At 32.6% G+C, this 23,845-nt stretch overlaps 3 protein-coding genes across 3 annotated transcripts in view; all 3 read right to left on the reverse strand.

The window, feature by feature from the left end:
• Positions 1-502, reverse strand: part of LOC128180384 (cilia- and flagella-associated protein 43-like) — a 28,847-nt gene extending 28,345 nt beyond the window's left edge. Inside the window, exon 1 of the mRNA XM_052848468.1 lies at positions 345-502. Within this exon, the coding sequence (XP_052704428.1) occupies positions 345-373 (29 nt within the window). The 5' untranslated portion in view covers positions 374-502. The remainder of the gene's footprint in view (positions 1-344) is intronic.
• Positions 503-2,243: 1,741 nt separating this feature from the next.
• Positions 2,244-11,434, reverse strand: LOC128179472 (uncharacterized protein C12orf29 homolog). Its single transcript, XM_052846904.1, has 7 exons — positions 11,186-11,434; positions 7,355-7,509; positions 6,043-6,127; positions 5,610-5,697; positions 4,039-4,154; positions 2,970-3,136; positions 2,244-2,473 (listed from the first exon to the last, which is right to left on the reverse strand). Exons 1-7 carry the CDS (start codon positions 11,391-11,393, stop codon positions 2,255-2,257), a joined length of 1,038 nt encoding a protein of 345 aa, XP_052702864.1. The 5' UTR covers positions 11,394-11,434; the 3' UTR covers positions 2,244-2,254.
• Positions 11,435-16,632: 5,198 nt separating this feature from the next.
• Positions 16,633-22,494, reverse strand: LOC128179475 (uncharacterized). The gene is made up of 4 exons (XM_052846909.1): positions 22,426-22,494; positions 21,463-21,530; positions 18,841-19,029; positions 16,633-17,090 (listed from the first exon to the last, which is right to left on the reverse strand). The coding sequence occupies exons 2-4, from the start codon at positions 21,518-21,520 to the stop codon at positions 16,876-16,878; spliced, it is 462 nt and encodes a 153-aa protein (XP_052702869.1). The 5' UTR covers positions 21,521-21,530; positions 22,426-22,494; the 3' UTR covers positions 16,633-16,875.
• Positions 22,495-23,845: the final 1,351 nt, after the last annotated feature.

Consider the following 23,845-nt stretch of genomic DNA (forward strand, 5'->3'; position numbering starts at 1 on the left):
ATGTTTATGTTTATGGAGCTGAGACCAACGTATGTTTGCATTATGAACTAGAATGCATGGGGAAATTAAAGTATTCTCATATATATATAATCTGTGTGAAAGTTTGGTCAGAATGAATGTAGCATTAGAACCAACCACGCGTGTTATCGTTCTATCCGATACTAAGCAATTTTACAAGTTATAATGTAGTATCGACGTTTTCGAGTGTACAAACAATGTTTTAGTAAACTCCTGAAATCATACACTGATACAGAATAAGTGTGTCTATCCAATTCTTTGCACCAAAAGACATCCGTATTAAAGAGACAATGCTCTTTTCATTTCTTTCACCGATGCATACTTACGATAGTTCTAAAGATCCAACTGCATCCATGTTTATTTAAATCACAAACTGTTTATATCATAATCATTATGGTTTTTCAAGCTGCTAAACCAGTTGCTAAGGAAGTGGACAAACTCTCGTGGAAAATCCCGTTCTCGTACAGTTGTTAACTCGTTCGTAAAATATTCCGAATTATGGCATCTATATATGCGATATTTTTAAAGGTTTAATTTTTTTAATTTAGCCTCAGTTTTATTATAAACTGAATGTATTGTATAAAATATTTCAAGTAGTTTTAAATGGGATAATTTAGGTATGGATTGGCATCGTTCAGATTTACAAAAAAAAAAAAAAAAAAAAAAATAGATTCAGTTCATGAAATACCACAGGTGCTTGTGGACTGGACCGTGCACTACCCCCCCCCCCCTTTTTTCTATATTTTTTTTCAAAATTTTTTTTTATTTCTTTTATCAATTATCATTAACAACCCCTTATATATGTCTCCAGCCGAAAAATAAAAGAAATATCATGATTATAAAATGCTACCAAGTCGTGATATTTCTTTTATTTTTCGGCTGGAGACATATATAAGGGGTTCTTAATGATAATTAATAAAAAAAAAAATTTTGAAAAAAATATATAAAAAAAAAAGGGGGGGGGGGGGGGTAGTGCACGGTCCAGTCCACAAGCACCTGTGTGAAATACATGTACATGTAGTATCCTGGCATTGCCGATATATGAAAAAATGCCCACTGAACTGAATTACCTGCCCTGAAATCTATTCCATTTTTCAAAATATTGACTAACTGCATGCTTATAAATACTCTACATTTTTTTGAATAGCCAAAATAAATATACAAAATTACAATTCAATTGTAATTTTATCAAACACCCATAAAAATGTTTCATGTTTAGGTTGGGAACATCCAGTAAAAAAAAGAAGAAGACCCAAATCAGTTATTTCCTATCAAATCAAATTAAAAAAAAACCCTTTAGTAATTGAAAATTCAATGCCAGTAATTATCAACATTGACAGTCATATAATTCAATAATAATTATGATCTAAAATGTCAGGGAATGGATCCCATATATGCAGACATAGCCAGGGAGGTATATACTTATTGTTATATTCAGTAGTATATTCTCAGTATAGAACTCTACATAGACAAATAGTCAATAATTGTAATATTAGCTTGCCTGAAAATATTGACCGGTCAATATTTTTTTAATATTGACCGGCTAGAAATAATATCTAGAGAATATTCCCCTCTATTTTAATTAGTTGCCTCTGATTTGTTGATTAGTAAAGGATGACATAAATAACTCTTCGCGACTCCAAAACAAGGTGACGTCTTTATAAGCAATCAGTCAAGGCAAGTAAACAACGAATGCGCAACGCGATGGTTTGCTATCATAACGGGTATATGGATTTGCAAATTATTGTAAAGTAAAGTAAAATCAAGTAAAACATCTTTAGCTTAGTTCCTACAGATGGTGGAATATCACCACTGACCTTTTGATGCCGATGATATTTTGGAAATGAACTTTGCGCAAAATTGAATTCTATGTTGAGCCTATAAAAATACGGCGATCTGTTTTCAAATCCTTTCTTGAATTGATTTTTGGTTTGTTTTTTCATATAACAAAACAAGTGTTGAGTGCGTTTTAGGGCAACAATGATTATATTAGCCCCCGTGGGACGAATATACTGCCCTCTGCTTCGGGACGGGCAATATTTCTTCCCTTCGGGGGCTAATATTATCAATGTTGCCCTCAACCCCAGTCAATATTTGTATGGTATATACATCCCTGACATAACTAAAGTGGCGTCATAATCAAAATGTGAGAATATATATATATATAGCTAGAGTATGTGTTAATTAAATTATTGAGTATAACTTGGAATGTATACATAGACAAGTTTACTGATTTTCATTCATTTTTATTTTCACCCTTTTCCAACAGTTGAGCCAAGTCCACAACAGAATCACAAGTCCTGTTAGAATGTTTTTTCAGCTTCAAAAAAACTGGATTCACATCATCCTCGGATTCACTATCAAAATTGTCCAAGAGAATTTCCACTTTTTTTCGAGTCAAAACAGGCGTTACATCTTTCAGTGGCCAGGGCAAATTTAGATGGTGTCTGTGAATCTGTGAGGAAACAAAAGTGCAATAGAGACAGACATTCAATATTCATTAATATAATTTGATTTTGTAAGTTTTCTGCTATAATTAGCTATGATCAATATGCAACAACTAGTGACTATGAGGTGGATCTGAGTACCATTAGCAATTAATAAGGCATTTATAACACTTTCTGGACTCCACCACATACAGGTACATGTACCGGTACATGTTTTCAGATAATCTTCCATTCTACACACATGTACCTAACATACACATTTTTAGTGTGTGCGTGTGTGAACAGCAAAACATTATTTCATATACCGGGTATATGCATGCATCGATCAACTCACTGCTAAAAAACAGATTTAAAAGGAGGTTCCAAGACATATTTGTATACATTTAGTTCAATCTTATACTCTGATATTTAATTCACAAAAAATTATCTACTAAGAAGATTGGCATGCTCAATTTCTATCATATTTATATCTTTTTTAATTAATTCCTCAAAGCTTATAATTACTTTGAACAGTTTGCCATCAGAGCAGTGCCAAACAATCCCCTCGACTAGTCCTTGCTCTGTGGAAAACCAAGATTGGATTGCTGGGAGAGAAACTTCAGGTGGTTCCAACAAAGTGATGGATCCATGAATCACCAGGAAATGAAGCGGATCTCTTTTGCTGCCTATATCTGGAGGCAAAATTAATGTAAATTATAATACATGTATACTGTACACTGTATATGAATTGAAAAAGTAAAAATACCATCATATATGTTCACTAGGATATGAACTTGGCTGGTCACATGATCAAACCCTGTGGAGCCCAAAGGGATTCTCAGAAGATCGTGTGACCAACCAAGTTAATTCATATCCTAGCTGGTGAACTTATATTTACATTTGAAAGAGGCAAATCGTTCAGAATTTTTAAAATTGCTGTGTTTATATGCTTACAATAATCCCACCAACAAGAGATAAGAGCGTGTAATAATCATTGTGATGTCATGAAAAGGTTCACACAGAATTGATCGTTTTTGCTATTCTAAAGGTTTATATAAGAAAACACATTTGCAAATGTAAATATATTTCATTGTTTGATGGTGAAAACAAAAGGACAAGGTACAAGTTCTGAAAACTTTAGAATGCCCTCTCCTACATCATAAGACTTCAATATATATAGACACAAGTACTGGTACATCAATTGAAAGGTCAGTATATACAAGCACTCACTGTAGTGGCTGAAATTATGACAGTATAGATACCCAGACAGATATTAATTTATATGACAAAGTGTATATAGCTTGTTACAGACAAAAAAATGATATTACTATAAGTTCAAAACACACAAGATCTTTTTTTGGAACTTGAGAGATGGAGAGGATGATGAAATAAAGCCATGTAAGGAAAAGAAACGATAGTGTCCGTAAAAAAAATTACAGATGGAAAGGTTACGTCAAAGGAAGATTTAATTACACAGATTGCAGAGGAAAATGATTTTTTATTTCAAAAAAAAAGTTTAAAGTAGAATTTTTATCTAAATACTTTCAGGTACTATTGAAAGTTACATAAGGACTACGTGGCTGTATTTCCCTACTGTAGGCATTGGCATTGATGTGTGTTCCTATAAGCTCTGCTGTGTGGCTAAGAACACTCTGTAGAGGTAATACACGGATCTGCAGATGATGAGCCCCACTCACAACCTCCCCCTGTCTGTAATGAAAATGTAACATGTCATCTGAGGACTAGAGGACTTAACAAATTCAGATACAGTTAAATTCTGATTCAATAAGTTCAGGAATAGTCATTGATTAAAATTCACAAAGTGCAAAATCATAATCAGTGGTGACACTATAAAATCATGAATACTCGTTGGAGATTAATTTGGCATTGTGTCTGCTGAGAATTCATATTTTCAACAAACCAAAAATGACAATTAAATTTCTTCTTTTTTTTTTAATTTATAATTGCAGGAATATGATATGAGTAAAGGGTAACAAAATGTATGAATTGGTCATAATGCATGTATTATATAAAGTAGAATTTTTTCTCTAAGATATGGATTCCTTGCAAAATTGCTGGTAAAAACCAGTACAGTTGTACTGCAACATGAAAAGAAATGTACCTTGTATCGTTGCATAAGTCTGAGTCCATGCAAAGTAAAACAGGATTAAATTTTCATATTTTCTGTACCAATTTTGTATCAGTGAATAAAGTTTTAAAACAAAGGTAAAAAAATTAGGAATAATAATGTCAAGGTCATGTGAAGGTAAAAGTCGGAAAATAATGGCAGCTGAATTACTAGTATTCTCATATTATCTAAATGCAAAATAAAGTTTAATTAATTAAGGTTCCCCACTTTATCAAGGTTTATACTTTTTTTGACACTACGTACCTCACAAGTTGGCAATTGAAATGTTTTTGTTTATTTGTATCAATAGATTTGGTTGAATATCATCATAGCTCAACTAATGGTATAAGTATCAGAAACCACAGACCATGTGTTCGAATCTTGATTGGGGCATTAATTTTGTTTATTTTGTGGAAACATAACTTTTAATCCAAAATTGCATATTTTTTCCCATACTTGACTTAAATACTACTTATTCATCATACTATCCTACATGATCAAGTAATTTTCTGCTGATTTGAGAAACTGAATAAAGCACAAAGTGTTGGGAATGAACCAGTGACATTTGGCAAAAAGAACTTTGAATGTCTTGACCATAATAGATGTTTTCACAAGCAGGCAATTCTCAGTCAACATAAATTTGGGTAGAAGCTTTAGTCAGAAATTGTACTGTTGATTGATTTTTAAATGGAAGAATAAAGAGAAAGAGCCACTGCATTTAATATTGCTAAAAGCCAAGTTTAAGGCAACTTCCATGGTATGAGAAATTGAGAGGAAGTTGAGACGAGACAACCATCAGTCAATTCTTGAAGCTAAACAACATTCAATTTATACTTTACAGATTTAAATAGACTCTGATACCTTTGCAGATGGCAGTTGAAAATACGTAATCATGCCAAAATCGCGGCCCAAATTACCATGATGATTTATTCAAACAATATGGCGAGGTTTTAATTTCCATCAAAATATATCGAAACCCATTAGACAATTGTATTAAAGAAAGTGTTGAATGAAAACGATGAAGGTACCCCACTTACCCCATAAACAATCCAAGAGATCGGTCCAAGTCAACAGCTGAGGCATGCCAGCAATACTGGCGTGAAGTCTTCTCCACTGGAACCCAACCTACATTGTATTGTGTTGTTATAATAAAAGCTCTTTATGAAAACCAGGAATCCACACTTCATAGTTCTTTTTTTTTTTTGGGGGGGGGGGGGGGGGGCAATCAAGTTCATTGTACATACATATGCATGCATGTATAAGAATACATGTTTTCAAATTCCTTTCCAAATTGAGGCTTTTAATTTACATATAATATTTTCATATAATTTTTTTTTTTTTCTAATAAGATATTTATTAGTAATGATCAGTAGAATGATAAAATTAGTCTTTTCTCCTCCTCAAATTTTTATATGCATTAATGCATTGTCCCCCCCCCCCCCCCCCCCCACCCCCCACACACACACATACCTGGGGTGTGTCCATTTTGATCTGGCTGAGGATGGCCGTTTACAATAGGGACATCAGAGGCAGGAATCCAATGCTCTGGAACTTGCTAAAAAAAATAAATGCCCTCTTATTCAGTTATTGTTCAAGCATGTGACCTTTTTTGCACTAAACATGCTTCAAATTCAAATATAGACATTGTTCTGCCTAGTCAGGCATACAATGTACTATGAACTTTCTATTCATAGTAACTATTTTCACAAACATTATTTCAAGAGCTACATTTACAGTTTAAATTGGATCTGCTGATAGAATGAGGTGTAATAAAAGTTGTCATATGAGGCAAAAAATAATTACTGTTTTGTTTCTAGGTCATAGACACATCGAGTCAAATGATGTTGCATCGATTCATTGCAATATTGAAAAGGGAAATAACTCAATTTTTTTTTAAATAGTTAAAATATGAAAATTGAGTTATTCCCCTTTGCAAATGTTGAAATTAGAATTAGTTGTTATGAAACGCCTGTTGTTAACAAGAGCTTGAATTTTGGGAAGTTGTATCAAATAGCAATGTGACATATATAAAGCCTATTTCATTGCTGGCCACTCAGCCATTGGGCTTTGAAATCAACAAGATTTGTCTGGCTTTTGAGCACATAATATGCAATCTGCACATATTTCATTCAAAACCAGCATCATTTTTAACCTTTTTTTAATGCAAAAATTAGATAGTTATTTCCAACTGAAAGTCCAAGGTCTTGTTAAAATAGTTCTAATGTGGATAAGAGTACATTATAAATTAAAACACTTTCACTATTGATTTTAGAATTTTCATATTTTACAATATTTGACCAAAAATTATAGTTTAAAAAAATTGGGAAGGTAAAAATTATAAATCCCCAGCATAATTCGAAGTCATGATTTGTAGGTAATGCTTCAATCATTTGTGCTATACTATTGAGTACCAATTTTGGTAAAGAAAAAAATAATACATGTTCTTGATTTTTAGTGTTTATTTTGATAGGAAGTGTGTAACAATGTGGAGATGGCCCATACCACATAAAAAAAAATACCAGTCTGGCACATTGTTTACAGATCCTGAAAATTTACAAAGGATGGAGAGGGAGGTGGCGTTCAGTCCAAAGAATAATTGTGTTGGCCGGGGGAGGGTGGGGGTCCAAGGTCTATTTTCAATAACTTTACTAAGCGAGTTTAACACCCCCCCCCCCCCCAACCACCCCCAGATCCATGCATGCATATTATAACATTAAAATGATGCTGTAGGCCTATATAATGTTTTGGTCTGAAAAACTAAAAACTATTTTTTTAACCTTACCTTAAAATCTTTCTCCATGTCCCATTCAAGTGAGGGCTTAGGTAGATCTTGAGAGCTTTGTTCCCATTTCTGAAATGAAGACCTGTACTGCTTGAATCGCTTGTCGCCAGCTTTATTTGGTTTCCTGTCCAACCGAGCCCACAACCATGGACGACCTGGATAATCAGTACAAAAGTAGAGTAAATCCATATCTAACATATGTTTGCAAGTACTGTATACGGGGTTATTTTTGCCCCGTGTAATTTTCGTCCTTCTACACTTTCAAACAGTTTCGCCCCGTCTTGAAACCGCCCAGACACGTTTGTGTTTACTATGATTTGATTTGAGACATTGGAATTCGCCCAGTCTTAAATTTGTCTACCGACAACCAGGGCGAAAGGGGCGAAAATAAAACAGGGGTGAATATTTCCCTATATACAGTAATCACTCAGACTGCATACCAAAATTAGCTAAACAACATTAGTAAGATAAAACAAATTAATATTTAAAGATCTTAAAATTCAGTAATTTTACAATGTGAATTACAAAAATTTGAGTTTTCCAGGGGAATCTGGACCCCCGACCACCTCATCCCCCTTAGATCCACACATGCAATTTTTAATACCATATTGCAGGTATGCATAAAAATACCAAATACAATCTATGTAATTCCTTGTATTTGTAAAGGACTATATGCGGTATTATGCATTTCTACCCCCAAAATTAGGTTGAAAATAGTTAAAATCATATTAAAATCACCCAAGTGATATCATAATGTCAAAAATGAAGATAGTCTAATTTTGATGAATTAATGTTTTTGAGCAAATTATGGAAGTTTTCCTATGGTTTTTTGACTGGGAAACATCAAGTGCATGTTTCATTGTTTTTTTCCAAGAGTCCCTGTTATTTATTTAGGGCTTTTCGAGTTTTTTAAAACGATGACATTCCAAGGCGAAGGATGGCCGTTGTGAACCATTGAAAGGAAAGCAAAGTTAGCAGAGTTAGGGTAAACTATATGTTTAATTAATAAATCCAATTTTTTAGGCGGTTGAATGCTTTTAAAGTCGGTTATAATTCCCGAAGCGAGCGACACAAAAACGGCGGCGTAAATCGGAGGTTTTTACAACGCTTGGAACTGTAGCTCTCTGGTTTGTCTATCCGAATTTTTTCAACCAGAGAGCTACAGATCTGCAGCTAGTTTTGTTTGTATTACATGTATTGCGTTAATTAGCCCATTTAAGTGACACAATAGAAGAACAGCTAGCTGTTGAAGTATGATGACTAATATCAATAATAATGTGATAGACAACATCTCTATTGTTTTATGAACATTTGATTTTGATACAATACCATTTAAAATTTGGTTTATTTGGCCATATACAATAATATGTCCTTTTTATCCTATTTGGGATTATATTCCTACCTATATAATATATCCCATTGAAATTTAATTACAGTAAAACACGGTTATAGCGAACACGCTTATAATGAATTAACGCTTACAGCGAAGTGAATTTCATTCCCCAAGACTCTATTTCATGTTGTAAACTTGACGGATATAACGAATTACGCTTATAAAGAAGTTTAATTGCCCATCCCTTTGACTTCGCTATAAGCGTGTTTTACTGTACATGTAACAGGTTGGGATTTGCAAGCAATGACCCAGTTTTTCTGTAACCCTACATTTATAGAAATTGATCTGTTTGTAGATATAAGACCTTCTTGAGGATCAATCTTACAAATTGATGGCTTATCGGACAATTTGCTTACCAAAGTCGTTGAATTTGATTTATATTTCAAAGAGTAATTTAAATAGAGCACAACTAGCAAGCAAGCTCTATATAAGAACCAGTGTGTGGGAGAAAGACAGAGCTAAATTGACAAATCTGTCAAGAAATTCTTTTGTCAGCAAGTCTATGGGTATTCTCTTTTGAGAAGTGGACAGGCATAGCCTACATCCACTATGTAGGCTATGCCTGTCCACTTCTCAAAAGAGAATAGTCTATGGGGTGACAATGATGCATGTGAGATATGTGTAGTTCATGCTGCACTCACCCCAACAGTCAGGCATATTATCATAAATATCAAATAAAAAATGTTCACCATTTACACTTTAAATTCATATTATATTACTTGGAGTATCATATATCAAACAGGCTAAATGTGTCCCAAACTGTTATACTCCGTCCCAAGATATCCTCAATTCACCTTTTGCTTATAGGCTCAATATATAAATACATGTACCTCAGGGTTCAAACAATGCTCATTCAAAAGGATGAAAGACCTCTGATTTGCAACACCCCCTCTAGCTTTATCAGGGTTTATGTCATATAAACAATATTAAAAGAGCAGTTTTAAGTGGCAGTTGGCTACCTGTCGTCCAGGATTTCGCCAGTGTTTTATAGCTGGCCTTTATATATTCTATATACTAAACTTTGACCCATGCGTGCACGGGTTTACATTGCATATTATGTCAGGCATTTACGAAATAGATACATCAAATTTGCACAGTCACCATGTTGACATTCACAACTCTCGGAATTTTTCATATTAAACGCACTGAGTTAGAGTTATCTCCCGTATTTTCCTTAATGAACGGAATATATAGCAAATTTTTAATGAAAATTCACACATATTCGTATCATATTGTTTTTTAGTTTATCCATGCAAATGTGATATTGTGGAAACATAAACTAAAGAGCACCCCATGATTCAGCGTAAATGTAATACAATTGTAAGATTGTAAAATCAGAAAAATTCAGACGATTTCAGGATTTTTTAAAGGAATTTTAGTTGATTATTACATGTAACTAGCGAAGCTTGAGAGAAAAAATAAAAACAAATCCGTAATCTTTAGGTACCATTGATGTTTGAAATATATAAAACAAAACATATTACTCTTCCAATTTATCTGTATTAAAGCCCAAATATTTGAGTCTATTATTTTAATATAGTAGTACATGTATAGATTTATCTTATTTTTCAATTTTTTGTTTCAAAAATGTCTAAATCCTAAGCACATTTTTCATAAAAACAATTTATTTTGGTTTAAAATCAATATAATATTATCAATTTACTAATATGCAGTTCTCAAAGTAATGTTAGTCCCGTAACATTTTTCAGCAACAAAACACGCAAATGGCAATGGCAGAGTTGCCAATCTCTGTTATTCATGTCTCTGATTCCAAGTGACTTTCCGAATGGAAAAAGATTCAACATTTCCCATTATATACATGTACATGTGTGTATTGCCGTAACAAATATGTTTTCATTTCTTGAATTTTTCCAAGTGAAAAATGATTAGTAGTATGTGTCAATAGAGATACTTTGAATACTTTTCTCTCCCCTATTTCAATTGAACTTTTTTTGAAAGTACGTGTTACTATTTTTTAAAATTGAAAATCGTCTAAATGTGCTGCATAAATATCATGGGACAGAGTATAGAGAAGACTATAGTATACTTTGGGCTCTTAATTTATCTCCTGTGTTTATCTCTTTCTTCTGGTATTGCAGTAGGTCCCCCCAAGATGGAGTTGCCCCCCCCCACCCACTTTTATGGGACCATGTAAAAATTTGAATTGAAAATGAGGAAATAATCGTGGCGTGAAATTGAAGTTAAAAGTATACACCCCCCCCCCCCAGTTTAGGATTGTGGAAAGTAACCTTTGCCCCCTTTTTTTTTTTTTTTTTGGCTTGTCAAGATTTTTTGGATGAGTCTCCCCCCCCCCCCCCCCCCCAACTTTCAAAAACGATGCTTCGTGCCTGAACGGGGTTGTAATGAGAGGTCTGGAATAGATGATAATCATTAAAACACGACTTTTCATTAAGCTGCTATCCACCCTATGCGTGTACCTTTAAATTCTGCAATAAATACACAGGTCCCATCCAATTTTTCTGTTGCAATCGACCGCGTTACATCACTCAAAAGCGCCGTGTTTTTTAAAACATCCGACGCAACAACTTTGTAGCCTTGAAATTGTCTTTTATTTGAAGGTTCATTTAGTATTTCAGTCTCAAATACACATGAAACCTTCTGCTGAACTTTTCCACATTTGTCCATTATCCCATGCCAAGTCGGTGTTTACAATTTTTGCTGGGTGCATCGATTTACCCAAAAGGACCCAATAGGACCCAAAAGGAACTGTTGATGTTTATTAAATGCCATAATTTACAATATAAATGTACTAAACATTGTCTATTTGGGGGAGAGTTGTTTAAAAAATGTCTTGAAGTGTAGGGTGTTAGCCGCTATCTAAACACGTTTTATTCATTAAAAGGTACTTAAAGGGGCATGGTCACGATTTTGGTCAAATTCTATTTTTCTGATTTTCTTATTTACAAAGCTTTAGGAATGCATTTCTAATGATCAAATGAAATCTGAGAGTCAGTCGTAGAGTTATAAGCAAGATACAGGAAATCTCAAGTCTTTGACATATAAACAAGGCTCGCGCCCTGTTTTTGTTTGCGTATGTTCAATAGGCCTATTCCAGAGGCGGATCCAGCAATTTTGAAAAGGGGGGGTTCCAATTGATGAAAATCAATATGTGCAAAATACATCATTTGTCAATAAACAAGGCCTTTTGAACGTTTTCCGTGCGTAAATTTAATAAACAATTATCTCATCAATATCTATTTCACATCTATTTTAATATCAGAGTGCACTGCATTATTGAGCGTTTTGGTTTAGGAAAGGAAGATTTGCATAATTTCTAGCCTTAAAAAAAAACCCGAGTCTCCAGCAATGAGAACGTGCGTCTATGCTATGCTTAATAGAAAGAAACGCTAAGAAACCAAAAATAATTCAGACTTTTTACGACAAGATATTATAAAAATGAATTTTTGGTAAAAAAAAAAAAAATTATGTCTTTGATGTTTAAACTCTGAACTATTCAATATTTATTGATTTTGAGTTCTATCGATTGCCTTCTTAAATAAAGGTCTAAATGATAGGATATGACAAAAATGGGGATAGTTTATCTGCTGAATAGATGGAACATGTGTAATACAATTGTACAAGCAGTAGTCGTCCCACGGAACTTGATGTGACCTCTGTATAATGGGTGCGCCACATCACCCGGCACTAGTACTGAAGCGATCTTATTCAGGAAAGTTTTGAAAAGTTGTGCATTTTCATGCTGGTTTATATATAAACCCCTTACACGGTATTTTGTAGCATAATTTCCGATTCTTGGAAACAAATCAAAAAAGGGCTTTCTTTTGTGTTTCATGTGAGTACGAGGTACGGTATAGCTAGCATTCCAGAAAAATAGCATAACTTGCATAAAATTAACTATAATTGATTTTTTAAAGAAATAGAGTAGACAATACATTGTAGATGTAATTATAAATCTGTGTTTTTAGTGACACTGCTTAGTTATTTTTTTTTTTAACTTTCCACATGTTTACTCACAGATGTACCTTTTTCGAAAAAAAAAATCGTTAGGGTTTTTCATATGAAATACATGTACATGTAAATTACGGTGCGTTGTAAAAAATTCTTTAAATTAGCAATTTTAAAAGCATTTATTTGAAATAATTACAGTATTTATATTATAAATGGGGACAATTGCCTTTAAATAGGCATTACAAGTTTTCAAAAAAATTTATATGCTCCAGAGAAAGGGGGGGTTCCGACCCCCGGAACCCCCCCTCTGGATCCGCCAATGTATTCCAGTAAAAAAAATCTTTTTCAAGCTAATTTGTCAATGTTCTTATTCATTTGAAGCACAAATGGATCTATACTTTTCAGTGTTTACGTCTTTTCAGCTTTACGTCTAGACAATCAAATAGCAATGAGTAAAATTGTTCAATATTAATAATTATAAAGTGAGATATAATTTTATTAATTAACATATTTTATTGCATAAACAAATGGTTCGAACACAAGTTCTTACAACTTACAAGGTTCTTGTCAAGTATAACAATTTACAGTTGTGTAGTAGTTAAGAATGGAAATGGATATTACTAAAGTGATTAATTTTTGAACGAACGTACAATACGTTGTTTGAATTTTGTCTCGTCAGTAATACTGAAATTACTATAGAATCTACCACAATCTCTGATAAATTAATGGGATATATATCGGATTGGTCGGGTGTTAATTCCTTGCATTAAATGATATAAATGTCTCTGTGTTTGTTTATGAAACACTGCCCCTACAATAAATTAATTACTTACAGTGTACCATCACCTCATATATAATACGTACTGACAGAAGGAATAATTTATCAATAAAAGTAAAAACGGTGACTCTGGTTCTGAAGGTAATATACATTTTTTTTTTCTCGAATGTCCAAGATACATTCAACAAAGAGTAAAACTTTTTAATCAATTTAATGACATTAGTGTACCTTTTCATATTAACTATTTCATACAACTTAATTAAAAATGTAAAATCGTTTCTTATGTTCACAGTTATATTTAAGCCTCTAAGCTTTTTGACTTTTTTATTTATTAATACTCTTTTTAATTACTGTTTCTTTCAAATGGACTGGATCATAAGAACTCGATCTATACTTATGTTTGTCTGTCGGTATGAATGAATAAGGTGATGGGCTTATAAATGTAGGTATGAATGTTTATGTATATGTTAAACAACAAATTAACTTACAATTTACAATCATACGACAAAATTCAAGCTTATTATTTAATATCTAATTATCCCTTGTCTTGTATACAAAAAAAAAATAATGATATATCACTCTATAAACTGGTAAATAATACTAATATATACTATATTCTATGATTATTTTATAGCTCCACTTCTTGACTTTGTATTTTGGAAAGGGTTTATGTAGGCTTTGTCTTTGCCCAAATCATTTGATTACTCAATAAAATATGCAGTTTAAAGACCAATATGTAACTTATGTGAATTGGCGATGAATATCACTATCTGCTTCACTAACAATAAGTACTAAAGAAAAATCTAATTTATAATTTCTTTACACCATAATTTATTTTAAAATTCATATCAACTATACCAGTGGCGTAGCTACCTTTTAATTTACTGTATTAAAAAAAGGTAGGGGGTCTGGGGGCCCAGGGGGCGAAGCCCCCGGAAGCTAATAATAGAATTGAATTATTTTCGTCCTTTACAAAAATTTTAATTAAATAAAATATAAAATCTTTATAAAATCGTTCTAAGTAATTCCTTCTGGGTCCTTTTGTGTTTCTTTTGGGTCCCTTTGGGTTCTTTTGAGTCCTTTTGGGTAAATCAATGTACCATATTTTCTTCCGGTTTCGTCGGTATTGAACAACTTGCACAATTGCATGTCACATTCACTTTAAATATTTTCAATAAATCGTAAACTTCTCAATTTTAATATAAACATTTTATTTCATTTCATAATTACTACTTTGGTAAATTAATACCTTTTGGAAGTCATTAAAACCCTCACAATAAATGTTTACGAAAAATGAAATAGTATTGAATAAAATATTTTTATTCAAAATGTTATATGTGTACGTATGTCTTGAAATATTTTGTTTTAATTTTTTTTTACGAATTTAATGTGGATGCGCTAAATTTGGGTGGAGTGGGGGGAACACAACTATTAAAATTAACAACAATTTTAAGAACATCGATTAAAATTGATGATTTTAATCACTTGTCGGTAGAATATTAACTCAGACCGTGGCCCTATAGTCAAGGGTTCACTTCATTTATATAGATTACAAATACCTGGAATCATTCCGGGCATCTTAATTGTCGTTTGATTCTTTTTTCATACATAAAGAAACCAAGGAAACATTTTTTATTTATATCATTATCTTCCATTAGATAATCTTTATTTTAAAATTGCTTATATTGCGATATCGATCGTACATATCAGGGACGTAATCGGTATATATACACGCCCCTGTACATATACATGTATATGTATTATTGATTTGCGTTATGTTCGACTGACGATGAAAATGCATGATTTTGTTTACAATGAAGCGCACTGAAGTGGTAAAATTTTTCGTTTGAATGGAATGTTCTAAACTTTACATGTACATGTAACAAGAAGTTCAAAACAAAAATAAATTTGTTACTTAAGGTCAGACGACACGTTCCTCAATTTCAGATAACTTTTTCCAGGAATTTGTTAATGGTTTACTACTACTTTGACAAGCTTTCTTGCAAAAAATTAGGGTACCTAACCAGGCATTTCTGCAAAATACTAGAGTATGCAATAATAATCTTCTTGAAAATACACTTGAATTGCTGATATAAAAATAAATACAACTACAGCACAGTGAAATTCACTATATTAGAACAATATCTCCACCGGGGCGGGGACTTGAGCTTACGACGTCTAGAACCTTTACGCTTTTGGAAGTGAGCGGCCACGGTTCTCACCACTCGACCATCTAGACAAATATCAAAATCCAAGTAAATTTTGATCATTTTTAAAGTAATTATAAAATTAATATTTTTTATTGGAACTCTTTATTGCGAGGAGATACAAAAAAGATTTTTGAGGAACGTGTCGTCTGACCTTAAAATATTCTTGACTCTTTATTTTGAACAATATCACTGTTTCTGAACATAGTTGGAATGAAAGAAAGTGTGTTTATGTAATGCACGTGTGTGAAATTCCTGCTTGTGTTGTTCAGAAGAGTGGCGGTTCCTAAAGCATTGTGACGAATAGTGTTTTCCTCGTTTCAAAAGAAATGGGCGTGTCTTGTGTAACGATTGACGTTCGATACAAAGTGTAGGTCATTCCATTCAAACGAAAATTTTTACCACTTTAATGCGCTTCGTTGTACTTATTAATGTTATCTTTCTTCTGTAAATTACAATTCTGAATTCCATCTCGTTACAAAAATATAAAATTTCAATTGTTTATTTTCTTGTCAGGAAATTAATGCTTTTTTGTGGAAAGAAAGCATTAATTTCCTAGCACATTATAGCGTGCATGCGCGGATCTAGAGGGGGGGTCGGGGGGGGGGGGTCCCGACCCCCCCTGGAAAATGAAAATTTATTAAATTTACATAGTAAAATTATCGCGAAAATATGCCTCGGACCCCCCCTGGCAAACACAATTATCCTTCGGACCCCCCCTGGAAAAATTTTCTGGATCCGCGCATGGCGTGTATAGCTTTTTTAAAGTTTAAAAGTGCATACATGGAAGAAAAATTATACATGCATTAGACCCTTATCACATTTATAAACAGTCCTGGTCCAATCTTGATTTTATGCAGTTTTAACCAAATATATCCAGTAAGACAATTTCAAATTATTATCATTATGACCCATCAATCCGATTTCGTAAAAAATTTTTAAATACAGAATAAAATACCCAAGAGAGGTATAGCGCTAATTACAGAATTTATGCTTGAAATATCAACATGGTATCCTTTAATAATAAAACAATAAACAAACTTCATCTGTCAATAATAATTTCATAATTTTTTGGGGGATAAAGAAGCATAATCAAATAACATGTACTGCATAATCATAATATACATGACCAAAAATTAACCACAAACAAATTAGGAAATTTTCCCCGAGAGTATCAGCGGAAGAATTTAATTCGGTCAACAATCAGAAAAGTTTAATAGGCTGTAGCTTGTCTGAGGTATAGCTGTTCTCTTGGTGAAATGCTTCCTCCGTAGCCGCCCCCGTACCCCCCTCCTAGTCCACCGCCGCCAAGCTGTGATAGGGCCAGTGCAGCCAGACCGCCCAATGCCAGGGCCCCTATGGCGTTGCCGGACCCTTTGCTACTGGAAGTGCCGGTTGTCCCTCCTGGTGCGGTCGCTGGATCCGCCGCTGGAAAATTGGAGTGACAAAAATATATTGATGATGTATATATGGGATAATCACATTCTTTTTGTGATGGCAGTTTGAAGAAACTGAATTTATAGTAAACAAATCACTCAACGGATCTACCACGCGGTACCTTAAGTTGTTTATTTTTTAGAATAAAAATTGTCATGTCAATGTAAGAATAAATATAGATATTTTTTTTCATATTTTCTGTAGAAAATTAACAAGACTTTTTTGATTTATGGTTATCAATTGGTTTTCTTAAATCATAACCTAACAAGATTTGTTTTGGTGCAAAATTAATTAAATTATGAGATCATGCTTCATTGTGTTATAAAATTCGGATTTTGAATTTTTGGACCATGTGAGCTGAAGCTCTCTGTAGGAAAACAAATGTGCTAAGGTATAAATATTTTGCTTTTCTAGTAAGTTTATAAGCTGTTGTAACTGTTCAAATAAAAATAAAAGTTTTGTTTGATATAAATTTCAAAAAGGCTTGGTCTACATTAAGATTACTGCTGGTTCTTAACATTCAGATAAAGGACCAATATATACATGTATATTACTTTATTTATCTAATCAGGAGAAGTCGGAATCGTAAATAATAAACATTTACTGATTTTTAAAATGAAGAATGTAAGTTATAATCCTTAATCTAATATAATCTAAACGTGAACTTAAAAAAAGTCGTCTTTTCTATTTATCAACCCTTTATTATCTATTCCGTGCAGTAGTTTTATCTTGAATATATAAGTCGAGATTTGAAAATAATCTGGTTTTGAGATTTTGCCCCAAAATACCTGACCAAAATAAAAGTTGATTTTCTTCTTTTGAAGTGTTCTGATTTGAAGGGTATTGTTTGAACCAGGGGGAGGGGGAGTGAAAATTTACATGTACCCGGTATTATTGTTTAATGGCGGTTCTTAAAACTAGTTTGCTGCTGTAGTCACCGCTTAAACTATTGTTCTTGAGTGAGCAATCTGTCTCATGGGACTTTTGTTTACCAAAAAAAAAAAAAAAAAAAAAAAAAATTGGAAACAGTCCAACTTTACTATTCAGAGGTCTGAGTGGCCGTGCTCATTATCAGACGATACATTGTATTGATTTTCTTGAGAAGATGTAGTAAAGTACTCAATTATATAAAAGAAAATATATGGAATTTTACTTAACTAAATAATTGTGTATGACAAAAAATGGTTTCTAAGAAAAACTTAAGGTAGATCTGATGGATATGAATATAAATCAGCAAACCCCGTTTGCGCCCAATCATACGTCATTTGAATTTATTGGACTGTATAGTAAAAAAAAAAACATCGATACGTAATGTTACATGTATCACAGGCAAAGACACTGAAAATTTAAAAAAAAATATTTCTAATTCCTTGCGTGTTGGACGTAAATAACGTCCTTACTTTTTGTGCGCTATAATACGTTAAATAAAATTTTTGCGAGTGTTGACTTTAAAACCCCATCCCAAATCATTTAGCTTTAATAAAAATTTATACATTTAGCATGGAAAAACTTTATAAAAACAAATAATAATTAGAAATATGTGATCATATGATCTACATGCATAAGACTTAAACATTTTGATTAGAAAAGTTCACTTCAGCTCTTTGATAAGCTGAGTCTAGATTTTACTCAGATGAATTCAGATATTGCTCAGATAATAAACAGATTCATGAATCAAATAATAAATCATCTACTATTTAATCTGCATGTAGCAAAAAAAAAAAAAAGGATTCTGACTTACTTTGACACTTGTCTCCGGTGAAGCCAGGGTAGCAAATGCAGATACCGGTGACTGTTTTTTTATCTATGTCAAGAGTATCGACTGCACAAAAACCATTCTTGTTTGAGGTACACAAGGTGCTGGCTCCGGGGGAACCTGTAGGAATGTTACACGTTGCTCCACCAAGCGTAGCCTCAGAGCGGTCGATATCTATCAAAAAATAAAAACAGAGCTAGCTAGGTCACTTGTGAAAAAAAAAATTGAGAGCTCTGACCCGGCATTACTAGTATATTAAAGCAATACGAGCTGTATTTTTTTAGAATTTTATTTTGCTGCTAAAACCTGCTAGTATGATAAGTCTGCATATAACTTAAACTTTTATGATTAATAAGATTTGAAAAAAATCATTAATTTTTGTCAAAAGGAAATATTTCTCTTTTAAGGAATATATAGCAAATGAATTTTTGTACAGGTTGACAATAATTCAATTTTTCTCCAAATAAGGCTTCTTAACGGCCTTTCCCACAAAAATATGGCTAACAGAAATTGAAAAACTATGATATTTTTGTCAATTTAGTAGAAAAGAACATTTTAGTAAAAAAAAATTCAACATGAAAAATGCAGCTCATATTGCTTTAAGCTACTTGTAATAGAAGTGAATTTAATTTATGGTTAAATAGAGATCTACTTTTTTATCTTTCCACTTCAAAGTTACAAAAAGATACATACAAGTGTGTCCAGTTTGAAGTTTCATATCGTATATATATATTCACATCTTATGTATTAAGTAATATTTCCTCTATTTCTTACGGACATTTATAGCAAATTAATAGCTCTATAGAAACAGCCATACAATGAAATTTACACGCCCGTTTATCGATTAGTCTAAATCTACAGCGGCTGAAAGTGACAAGAAGCTGACAGGACTGAATTTGACACCCCCTCTTTATCGATTGGTCGAAACCTACAGCGACCTAAAAAAAAATCACGGACTGCACGAAAAAATCATGATGATGTCAGACTCAAAGTCTCACAGGAGATGATTTGGCTGTGTCTATTAGCTAACTTACTTATGTACATCAACAGTAATTTAGTGAATTTTACTTACTTTTCATAATCAATTTATTAATTAACTAAAAGAAAGATATTAATATAAACAATAAAATGCTTCTTTGATGATTCATTCGGGTAATGAAGGTAGCGATCATTGCAGAAAAAATTTTTCTGCAATGTCGCTACCTTCATATCCCGAATGAATCACCAAAGAAAGCATTATATTGTTAAAATGTTGCACTAAACTCACTGTGAACCCCACGAAAATGTATGCATACACATTAACCATAGATCTATTCTTATCTGTATCAGCAAAAAGAAGCTCCGAATTTCTTTGCACATACATGTAATTGATTTTGTGGCGTTCTGCACTCATATAATGCTGTTTTCCTTGCATGAAAGATTTTACTATGAATGAACTTTTAGTGGCGCATCATTGTTAACTTGCTCATGTAATGTATCGCTATTTCTATACATGTTTTTCTGAAGGTTCGTTTATTCACCCATGGTTAAAATATATGAGAGATATGGTCTTTTTTTATGTCTGGATTAATCAAAAGAAATGTAGAAAATTCATTCAAATGTTTTAATTACGGAATTTTCAAGAAAAGCTTTGGACAGGGATTTATCTTAAGAAACTCCCAAACGATTTACAAAATTTAGAACCTGTAATCATAAATTACCAATTGAAACTGGAAGATAGAGTAACAAGGAAGATGTCCAATCGCAACTTCTCGGGCCTTTCCGGCAGGCTCGAAAATTCCGAGCTTGCCGGAAAGGCTCGAGAAGTTGCGATCGGGAAGATGTCATAGAATCTGTTCATTATGTAATAATTACACTTTGGGTGACGAATGCCACTATGTTATGGAATGTCAGGCATTTTTTTTATTCCGCAACAAATTTATTTAGGAAAAATACTCATCAAATGTTAACAGATATGAATTTGGGAATCTTATGAATACCATTGATAAAAAAATGTCCATATTAGTTTAAAAAATATTAGCTCGATTTATTTAATTTCTGTACTCTTCCTACTAGCTTGACCCTGCATTTGTACATTCGTAAATACTTTTTTGTCTTTTGTCTTCATGTACCATTGATATGATTTTAGTGAAATAAACATTCATAAAATATCTACAGTTCGTCCTAGCTATATAGGTTCCTGTTTTTGTCGATTTTTATGATAAATTAAATGCACGTGCCTGTCTATTAGTGAGGAATAGTTGAAATGGATTCAAGGGGGGGAAAAAAGTCACAGATTTCTTCTTTGACATGCTTCCTCTTTTATACTCAGACAAATGACAAAGAGTGAAAACAGATTTCCCACGGAGATTATAAATATTCAATGATTTCACTTTAATCACTAGCAGTTGTGTAGCGAGTCAGCGAGCGGATCCACCATCGATAGTTTTAATTAAATTGTGTCGACAGAATTCATAAACATTGTTGAAATATGTAATCCCAATGGACAAAATCACTAAAAGTTTGTAAAATCCGAATTCAACAGGCTGCAGAATGTTTAGACACCATGAATAACTTTACACCAACGACAGCTCGAAAGAAGCAAACCTGATTACAAAATATACCTACTGAGAATTGCCACCAGGACCAGCAAGCAGCAGAGGTTGGAGAGAGTAGCGTAGCTCATTATTTTGAGTCTGCAAAGAAAAGCGGTTACGTACTTCATTGAGCACTTTAAAAAGATTTATAAATAACGTACATGTAGACGGACATTTTGTAGCAATTCATAGATTTGGAATTATTTTTTTTTCGGGTGTTTTTGGGTTTTTTGTTTTAGTTTTTTTTATTTATATTTATACATTTACATTTATTTATTTATTTCAGTTAGAAAAAAATATTTTGGTTTTTTTTTTCATATGTAAGAAATAACTGATTGGTAGTACTGTTTTTAATAGCCCGATCACCGAACAAAAGCTTTGTTCTACATGTACCAAGGCCTTAAATATTATTAATTAAATTTTCCCTCGTAATTGTTTTTAATATATCTCTAACTATGAAATAAAGTTTAATGTATTTTTCATACGATTACGTATTGTTAAGAATATTTCTTCTGATTTCCAATCTTCAAAAAATTTTAAGTTACTTGAACAATGTTCCAACTAATAGCAATATTTCCAAATAATTTAATAAGATGCTTATTATTTTTTTTTTCTGTAAAATGAGGCATATTTTTTTAAAAAATTTTACCATTAAATAAACAAAAAAAAATTGTTTATCATTCATGGTTATCATAATTATATAAAGTTTTAGGAAACTGTTTTACAAAGCGTTAATTATCCCGTGTTTTTATTCCCTCGCCTCTGCATCCTTTTTTCGCATTTCTCAATGTCAATAATGAAGCCAAAATTTATTTTGAAAATTAATTAATTTTGATTTTTTTTCGTCTATAATTTCTCTTAAGATAATGAATTTAACGGTAAATTAAACTTTAGTATGGGGTGTGATGGTGAGGGGAATTATTTGAGATGATTAAACTGTAAACGTGAAAACCTATTGTGTGGGACCGAAAAAAAAAATACAAAACTAACTTACAAGATGTGAAGCCTGCCAATAATCCGGAGATCTTCTGTCTAACTGCAATTGATTTCGATTTTTCTGTTTATATACACCTTTACAATGAAGTCAAAAGTTCAGCGTTGTCATATTCTATTACGAATTACGATATCACAGTACAGGGCGGCGATACGTCATCTTTATATGTTTGTTGAACCAAGCCATCTTTTATCTCTGTTATGTATCTATTATACGTATATATGTTAGTTTTTAAGCCCTTTCCTGTGTTTCTCTCAATATCTCTCACGCATACGGATAGACAGAGAATGAGAGAGGAAATACAGTAATATTTTGCCTATTTTTATCTGAGTGATAGTTCTATAGACTTTAAAGGGGAAAAAAACCGTTTTTCTATATAAAAATGTATCATATATAGAGGATATCTATATTGTGTGATTTTATATTTGCTTTATCCAACGAGTTGAAATGCTGTATATATTCGCGAGGCTTGCCGAGCGAATATAACCAATTCAACGAGTTGGATAAAGCAAATATAAAATCACACAATTATAGATGTTCTATTTATCTCATACAATTTGATTTATATTATGAAGCTTTTGAGACAGTCCCTTATATGACCCGAATTAATTTTTTTCAAAGATTAAAAACGATGATGCAACGTTGTGTTATCCGGTTATTGTGACCTTGCGCAATACAATTTAGTACGTCATTTCTGAGATAAATCTAACTGTTTTAATGTAAAGTGTCACTGAAATAAACCTTGAAATTATTTTTTAGCTCAAAATAACAATCCGGTCCGAACTATTTTTGACACAGCCCCTCGCTTCTACGGAAGCTTATTGAGGCCAGTTCAGTGAATAAATTAATTTATTTTGCGTTAAATCGCAATAGTTATTGCGTTTTAATGCAATCTTTTGCGTTTATTCGCAATGTATTTTGCGTTTAAATGCAAAAGATTGCGAGAAAACGCAAAAAGTTATGCGATTAAACGCAAAGTGGATTGCGTTAAAACGCAAAGTTTTGCGTTTAAACGCAATGTATTGCGTTTAATCGCAAAATTATTGCGTTTAAACGCAAAACAAATATTGCGTTTAAACGCAAATCAATTATTGCGTTTAAACGCAATTTATTTTGCGAATAAACGCAAACGTTTTTGCGATTAAACGCAATAATTTTTGCGATTAAACGCAATAATTTTGCGATTAAATGCAATGATTTTGCGATTAAACGCAATAATTTTTGCGTTAAATCGCAATTAATTCATTTGCTTATATATACACTTAGTATATGTACAAGTCCGTGATTTGATGACACCACTTGACACATCACAAAGACTCAATTTCTGGTTTTCACTTGGAATAACTTATAATGAAATAGTAAGTTGTCATAACTTGAAAGCATCAGGCACTTCTAAGCAAACGTATCCTGAAAAGAATAA

This window comes from Crassostrea angulata, chromosome 4, assembly GCF_025612915.1.
Source record: "Crassostrea angulata isolate pt1a10 chromosome 4, ASM2561291v2, whole genome shotgun sequence".
Lineage (NCBI taxonomy): Eukaryota > Metazoa > Mollusca > Bivalvia > Ostreida > Ostreidae > Magallana > Magallana angulata.

Coding starts and splice junctions, on each gene's coding strand:
- LOC128179475 (XM_052846909.1), bottom strand. CDS start 21,520: ATGAGCTACGCTACTCTCTCCAACCTCTGCTGCTTGCTGGTCCTGGTG. Junction 19,030..21,462: donor GGTCCTGGTGGCAATTCTCA/GTAGGTATATTT, acceptor ATTTTTTGATAG/ATATCGACCGCTCTGAGGCT. Junction 17,091..18,840: donor CACCGGAGACAAGTGTCAAA/GTAAGTCAGAAT, acceptor CCAATTTTCCAG/CGGCGGATCCAGCGACCGCA.
- LOC128179472 (XM_052846904.1), bottom strand. CDS start 11,393: ATGGACAAATGTGGAAAAGTTCAGCAGAAGGTTTCATGTGTATTTGAG. Junction 4,155..5,609: donor TCTCTTGGATTGTTTATGGG/GTAAGTGGGGTA, acceptor TTTTCATTACAG/ACAGGGGGAGGTTGTGAGTG. Junction 3,137..4,038: donor CATCAATGCCAATGCCTACA/GTAGGGAAATAC, acceptor TTTTGCCTCCAG/ATATAGGCAGCAAAAGAGAT.